General features: G+C 46.6%; 2 protein-coding genes across 4 annotated transcripts in view; one reads left to right on the top strand and one right to left on the bottom strand.

The window, feature by feature from the left end:
* Positions 1 to 7,182, bottom strand: part of LOC135903910 (myosin light chain kinase, smooth muscle-like) — a 165,682-nt gene that overhangs the window by 88,181 nt on the left and 70,319 nt on the right. The window contains exon 2 of one of the 2 annotated variants that reach the window (XM_070535246.1): positions 5,551 to 5,628. The exons of the other annotated variant lie outside the window; for it this stretch is intronic. The gene's annotated coding sequence lies outside the window, so the exon portion shown is untranslated. The remainder of the gene's footprint in view (positions 1 to 5,550; positions 5,629 to 7,182) is intronic. 2 annotated transcript variants of the gene reach the window in all.
* LOC135903853 (uncharacterized) lies at positions 199 to 6,048 on the top strand. Of its 2 annotated transcripts, XM_065434258.1 has the most exons (5): positions 240 to 306; positions 3,151 to 3,172; positions 4,479 to 4,585; positions 4,754 to 5,113; positions 5,925 to 6,048. In XM_065434258.1, the coding sequence occupies exons 1-5, from the start codon at positions 267 to 269 to the stop codon at positions 5,933 to 5,935; spliced, it is 540 nt and encodes a 179-aa protein (XP_065290330.1). In that variant the 5' UTR covers positions 240 to 266; the 3' UTR covers positions 5,936 to 6,048. The 2 variants fall into 2 exon arrangements, with proteins under 2 accessions (XP_065290329.1, XP_065290330.1); XM_065434257.1 differs by lacking the exon at positions 3,151 to 3,172 and having other exon boundaries at positions 199 to 306.

Genomic DNA, 7,182 nt, shown 5'->3' with positions numbered 1-7,182 from the left:
GCCCCCTCAAGAACCGTGTTGAAGCTAAACGTCTTCTTTTTCCTCAATGCGCTTGCAGCCAAGCGACCAGCACACATTGCACATATATTTAAGAGAGAAATTCCTCATACTTTATGAACAAGAATGCGCGTAATTTTACGCGTGTGTGAGAGAAACAGCTGTTCAAATTCCGAACTCGACACAGTCAGTTGCTCTTTGAGAAACAACTACTTCCTTCGTTTATTTCTTTCTCTGAACAATGCCACTCACGCTCCCACCAAAGGTCGATGCGGGCCGGCAAAGAAGAGCAGGGGCGAGGCGCCATGGGTACGTCGTACCGTTCCTTCTTCCAGCATTATTCGGTGCAATTGTTTTTGCAGCATTTGAAATTCAGGCTCACTTGTTTGTTTACATCGATTAGATAACATGAGAGCAGGCTTGGGCTAGAGAACCTCGTGAAGATATCAAAATTGCAAGACTCGCTAATGGCATTCAATGGACGCAGTCCACGTCCCGATGAGGTCAGGCGCGCTCGTGCAGGGGTACAACAGGGCGATAGAGACTGTGCCCGCGTTCGCAGAAAGCTCGTACGCCAGGATCGTTCGTAAGAGCAAATTCGAGTCGTTCCTGATGCCGTACACATTATTAGAGAAGGTGGCAAGTCGATTTCGAAGCACACCTACGGGGAGGGGAAAGGCTTTACGAATTCGACCCCATATTACAGGTTGCTCATTGTCGCGTGAAGATTTTTCCGTGTGTTGTTGGCCAGATTGCCGCAACTGTCAAAAACTGATGAACGTGCGAAAGATAAGTGCCAGTGGGCACGGGATGGCATGTTCGATTCGTGGTCACAACGGTCGCATCCCTACGACAGCGGAATCCAAAAGACGGTCGTGTACTTAGGTTTCAAGCAGCCGTTAAAGAACACGAGGGCCAGAATTCGCACAACCTTTCATTCGTAAGTTCTATTTTTCATTGGTCGGCCACCTTGAATAATACCGTGTCGAGCATCAGGATTGCTTGACATTTGCTCTTACGAACAATTTTCGCGTAAGAGCATTTAAGCGAATACGGACCCCCGGGACTTGTCATAATTATTTAAGGTCCACTACAGCATCCCTCATGGTCGGCTGTGAAGCTGCGCAATACAAAATGTCATCCATAAAGGCTGGTGTTCGAGCCTAGGCTTTCGCATGTGCAGTTCAGAGTGTCTCTTCTCAGGACATAGTTGGAAATGCTGTCATTCATATATGCTCGTGTAACGTAAGCCCGATGCAAACGGTTTCACCCAAACGTTGGCCTAGGGCAGCGCACCCCAACAGCCTTGACATGACCTAATTTCTCTCTGGCCAAGCTCTCAGCCGTAACAATCGTCCAGCCGCGAAAAATCGAGCTCGCGATCAGCTCGCTTGGAACGCAGCGTCTGAAACGTGGTGCTCGCGAACGCAGCATCTGCCTGTGAACCGACCAATCCGACACGTCGATGTTGGCGTGAACCTCGCCACAGGAGTCGGGTTGTTCTGACGCATGCTCACCTGACTCTACCCAACAGGGTAGTATTTGTGAGAGTCCCACAGGCCCATGTCTTCACGCCTGCTTTTGTCGGGTGGATGTAGGTACCCTGAATGCTAAGGAAATTATGCGTATGTGTACTCTGCCTCATGGGCTGTCCGTTCTGCAGCGAAAACAACCACGTGCGGCTTGCCTCGGATGAAGAAAAGAAACTTTCTCATTGTGGGGCGTTAATGCCTCCGTCATCGTTGCCATCAACTATAATGTCCCCTACGTGAAGATAAGAAGCGCAAAATGAACGATACCTTGCTTTCTTTCTTCTTTTTCTTAACACTCCTTGTTAGCTTACTCGACCAATGACTTCCGGCGCACTGCGCTGCAGCTGATGACGCGTTTTGTCATTATTTGGCGAGTTTATTCTCACTAATGTCCCTCATTCAGTAAAGTATTGTTCAGACAGAGTATTCCTTACGAAGAACTGAAATTCGGGCGAGTTTTTAAGAATTCATATTTGACTTAAAGCACACAAAAACAGTACATGACCGGGGTTGTTGGAGAAGTATCGGAGAGGCCTTTGCCCTGCAGTGGGCGTAACCAGGATGACGATGACGATGATGATGATGATGATGATGATGATGATGACGACACAAAAACAAGGAAACAAAGAAAGGAAGACCAAACAGGACGAGCGAAACATGCACTGCACCGGCCTTAAGCATTTTCCTACTTACACGCATTGCTTAAGTACGCAGTTGATTAGCTTTCAACTACCGTGTTCATGCAAATATAACGTGTCCCCTCCCCCCCCAAAAAATAGAAGGATTCCTACTCAGAACGGTGCCTCGCATATTATACTCGGATTCGTGACATGAATATAACGTTGTTCTTTTTTTTTTCTATCTCTCTCTCTCTTCTGGTCGCCATGCTCTGCGTGCCCACTTCAATTTCGCCTCGCGCCAGATCGACGAGCTGGGAGTTGCCACTTGCATCCTGCGCTGTCTTTCTCACTATCATTTAAAACGGTGTTAATGCCGCATCTATGTAATGGGGCGATTAGTGGAACGCGGCCGCATTTTGATGGGGGCGAAATGCGAAAACACCCGTGTACTTAGATTTAGGTGCACATTAAAGAACCCCAGGTGGTCGAAATTTCCGGAGTCCTCCACTACGGCGTGCCTCATAATCAGAAAGTGGTTTTGGCACGTAAAACCCCAGAATTTAATTTTTTTTTAATTGGTGGAACACAAGTGCGACGGTGCTACTGAAAACAACGGCGTCGCAACATTTACGCCGTATAGTTTGTTGCATAGCAGCTTACGAGAATCACATCCGCCAAGTGCTCGTATAACAGCATTGCAAATGGGCAGGCGTATTAGGCTCAATCGTGGTCAATACGATAGGCGTTGTTCGAGCGGTCTTCGAAGTGGCGCGGTGTATCCCCGCGCAATCGATGAAATACTTTGCCGTGTTCAAGTGGGCCGCGAGAACTTGCAAAATGCTGTTGGTCCAATAACCTAGCTTGGTGGGTGTGACGAAGGACGACTGACTTCTTGCCTACAGCGACAGATGTCAGTGCTCACACCAAGGTCGATTCAAATATCACAATAGTCATTCAACCTATAGCCCGGTGACACTCTCAAACTTTTTTTTTTTTTGCAGAGGCTACCGCCAAGCGGAAAACGTAAGTATTACTCTTTGGACACTTGCATGGAAGAAACACCCCAACTCACACTTTTCTGTTTAGCATACTGTTCGCACCACCCTATACAACTTGCAGGAATCCCAACTTATGAGTTATACCACGCGGCAAATTACGGCACGGCATACTTCCGAACATGAGCAACATTAACCTCCCACATTAACGATGAAAGCAAGATGTGCAACACATCACCGGCAGCAATATTTTCGGTAGCCTAGTGTTTCAGCGAAAATGGTAGAGAATTTCATTCATGAAGTAAACAATAATAATGACTGAATTCTAGGGTTTTACATGTCAAAACCACGATTTGATTATGAGGCAAGCCACAGTGGGGGACTCCGGCTTCATTTTGACCACCAGGGATCGCGGTCGCTATTTGGTTCCGCGACCTAGTGCTTAGCAGCGCAACACCATTGTTCTTAAGCCACCGCGGCGGGTAACAAGCAAAATGAGATTGAACAGACTAGCTGCAGCTTTCGTTGTCGATTGGAAAGGGCGTATACATTTAACGTTATTGGCTTGGTCTTGCGGTAATTCATCCATTCGCACAGCGATGCTTTCAGGAAGGATAACTAAATCTCATAATATTTCTTTTTTCTTTCCCTAACTGTTGTTGCTTAGCCCTCCTAGGGCTTTAACTATTTCTTTGGCGCTGGCATATGTTGCGCATACAAGGCCTATCCACTCATAACGAATTCTCATAATTACACCAGCTTCGAGATAACAATATTCAAAGCACCTGACGAGATGCATTGACATTCCAGTTATTTTTGAGATTCAATGCATAAAACAGCGCTTTCTTAAAAACGTAATTATCACAACAGTGAGTTTTACTGAAAGTTTTTACCGCAAACCTGTGCCATCCTCAGAAGTCACTGCGACTCGATATACTTTGCAAACCTGCTAGTTGCAATTCGTAGATCAAAATGCGTGCCGTCAAATACTTGAAAATGTATTTACTTTAATTACGATGATTATTTAAATAAGCATCCTGATTTCTCGTCGATGTAATGGCCGCCTCATCGAGTAAATAAACTCAAGTGTCAGAATTGTGCTATCTGCTGCCTGAAATTGTTAAAAATTAGGTGCAGCTAAGAAAAACACCCTGCACATGCACGAATTCGTGTTGCCGCGACAGCCACATTATAAGAGCACCCAGTCTCACTTACGCGTACCAGCTTCGAAACTTCGACTTCATTTGGCTTCACGTTGTTTCGTTAAACATTTGTTAACCTTCGATTAGACGACGACTATGGAACCGTACAATATGACCTTCGAAACATTACAGGCGGCGCAAGAAAGCGCCATTCATCACGGGACGCGACATCCTGTTCTGCGTCGCCGGCATGGCCGCAATGAGCGTAATCGCCGTCGTATTTTTCTTCGCCGGAAAGGGTAAGTTGGCGGAATCGTGGTGAACATTGAGAATCCCGCTATAGCCACCTACTTAGTTTGCCGTGCACTTTAGCGGCCCTGGGGAGAACTACGCGGAGGTGTGTGCGTGCGTGTGTGTGTGCGCGTAGCTGTGCGACCACTTCACCCCTGTACAACTTGCCGGTGCAGAACACAACAAGCGCCAGCTTCATCAGAAGGCCGCTCCCGACGCTCGTAGGAGAGCCACGCCACTACCGCCAAGACCACCGGCGGCTCCAGCGCCGAAGCATCCGATAATATCAACGGGACCGGCAAAGACCACGCTCAGGCGGTCGCTACGCAAAGCACAGCATCACGCCAAGCGTTCAAAGGGCACTCGGAAGCCGAAAACGAAGACCGGCCGGAAGAGGCCCGCAACGCTGACGCCGACGTCAAAGAAGCGTCCCAGGGATGCGACCAAGCGCGCCACAACTCGAGTGAGGGCAAAGCGCACGAAAACTTCGGCAGCGAGAACGACTGCGGGTGCAGAAGCGGTTATATCAAAAGAAGGTGAGGACACGTTTTATGTCCACGTGCGCTTAAATTACCACATTTAAGAGACACACCTGCGCCTCTACCGGGAGAGAACAGCGAAGCGTGGTAGCTCCGCTTAGTGAACGCACTTCATAGTACTTAGTGGTTCATCATCACGCTGAATAAGCGCTATAGAGACAAGGATGCAAGATCTTATCCTTGTTCTATCCTTGTGGGCTACGCGAATGAAGATGCAATAGGATACTTCTATTGTGCCGCTCTTGTGTGCTTGTTTTGGTAACTTATTTGCTTGGGGACAGCGCAAAGGTAGTCGTCCATGTGTCCTCGTGTGCATATAAGAAGAACGGCACAGGGTGGTATTCCTATAGTGTCCTGGTGAGCTAAGGGACGTGAGCACAGGAAGTCTCGATAGAGCGCAAGGACACAAAATGACCTCATTTTTGTATACTTACCCCAGTGCTGGCTATGTCTCAGGATCGCTAAGCGTAACTCTTCGCATAACTTTCTCGCCGATGGGTGAGGAGGCATTGCTGTCGAAAAAGAGAAACAAAAGACAAAAATTCGAAGCACCAAAGAACCAGACAAAAGAAATGTCGTAATAAATGTTAAAATCCCGTTTTAGGGGCAGAATGTTGTTTCTTGTTTCCAAAAGCATACACATATCAAGTTCTCCCGACTATAGGCAATCACTCGGGTGAAGCAATCAACTTTGTAGCTTATCTTTTCTGCTACATTGCACTCCCAACCTTCCAACCCTCGTGTTCTCCCCAACAAATCCTTTCGTTCCCGAACCGTTTAACTAATGTGACTTTTATTCATCTTTCAGCCGAAGAGTGACACAACATGGGGGTGATGCACTGCGATAGGCCAGAGAAGATAACGGGCATTTCTTTCAGAACAGAACTTAGTGGCACCCTTGAAAATAAAAGAATGACTTTCCTTTGTTATCATTCTGCGCTTATAAATTCTGAAAAGCCGCAATAGTTCAACATGTCCAAAGAACATGATGTAGATTTCCAACAATCAACGCCTCTGTCGGTCGTATCCGGCATACCGTAATCAAAGTGTACGCGCCAACGAATGAACCTAGGACATTAATATTTTCATTCGTGGGTGTTGTACGTTGGCCGGTCGTCTTCACTAATGTGTCCGACGTCATGATTCGCTAGAATCTGCTCTTACGGACAGATTCTAGCGTAAAATTGCGTTGTAAATAAGGGCACTCTCTTGCGAAAGCAAGAGTTCACATTTAGATGGCACAAAGCACAAACGTAAACGCTTTTTGTTCACTGCAGTGAAAGCATGAAGGCACACGTATCCGTGCACTAGCTTACTAGTTTACGGCACAACTACGGCGTACTCCTTTTCGAGTATGAATAGCGGCCTTGAATGAAAGGGCGCAAGCAGACAAGTCGGCTAGGTTATACGACGAGTAGGTTATATGGCGCTTGCCGTGGAGTTTTGTAGCCTCCGATATCTTTCAACACTCTTGTCTCGATCTCTTCCGCCCCAACTTCTGCAATGGAACGCCGCATCTGAAAGCGGATATAGAAATTTAGCGTGGAAGCTACGACCACTAAAATATTTCTAGAATTGTTTTGCATGCCTGCAAGCAACAGCTATTTGCAAATCCCGTCCGATAATATGGTTAGGTTTTCGCGGCCTTAATGCAATTTAACCACTTACGCGCCTCTCAGCTGAAGCGAATTGGGCAGATTGAAGCTCCTGTATCATACAAGTGCTCACGTATCATAGAATTTTGCAAGCTCCCTAAATGCCCTATGATTTCTGTATCACGAATCCCTACTAAATCCGTACTACCTTCTGTAGAACTGCTGGTGACAATACACGTGATGATGATGATGATGATGATGATGATGATGATGATATTAAACTCATTGGCACATACCCACTCAGGGGGATCGGCCAAGAGTAGGGCAGATTTTATACATGCGTTAAGGCAATAAATTTAGAATCAAAAATTTTGCCGAATAATGCGACTAAAGTACAAGACCATTTAGTAAACACAAGATCTTCGGGATAAAGATACTTGCTGTATTCTTTGCTTTCAAGCCATTAGCGGC

Source organism: Dermacentor albipictus, chromosome 3 (assembly GCF_038994185.2).
Source record: "Dermacentor albipictus isolate Rhodes 1998 colony chromosome 3, USDA_Dalb.pri_finalv2, whole genome shotgun sequence".
Classification (NCBI taxonomy): domain Eukaryota; kingdom Metazoa; phylum Arthropoda; class Arachnida; order Ixodida; family Ixodidae; genus Dermacentor; species Dermacentor albipictus.
Note: the sequence above shows the minus strand (reverse complement) of the source record. Positions and strands in the feature narration are given on the sequence as shown.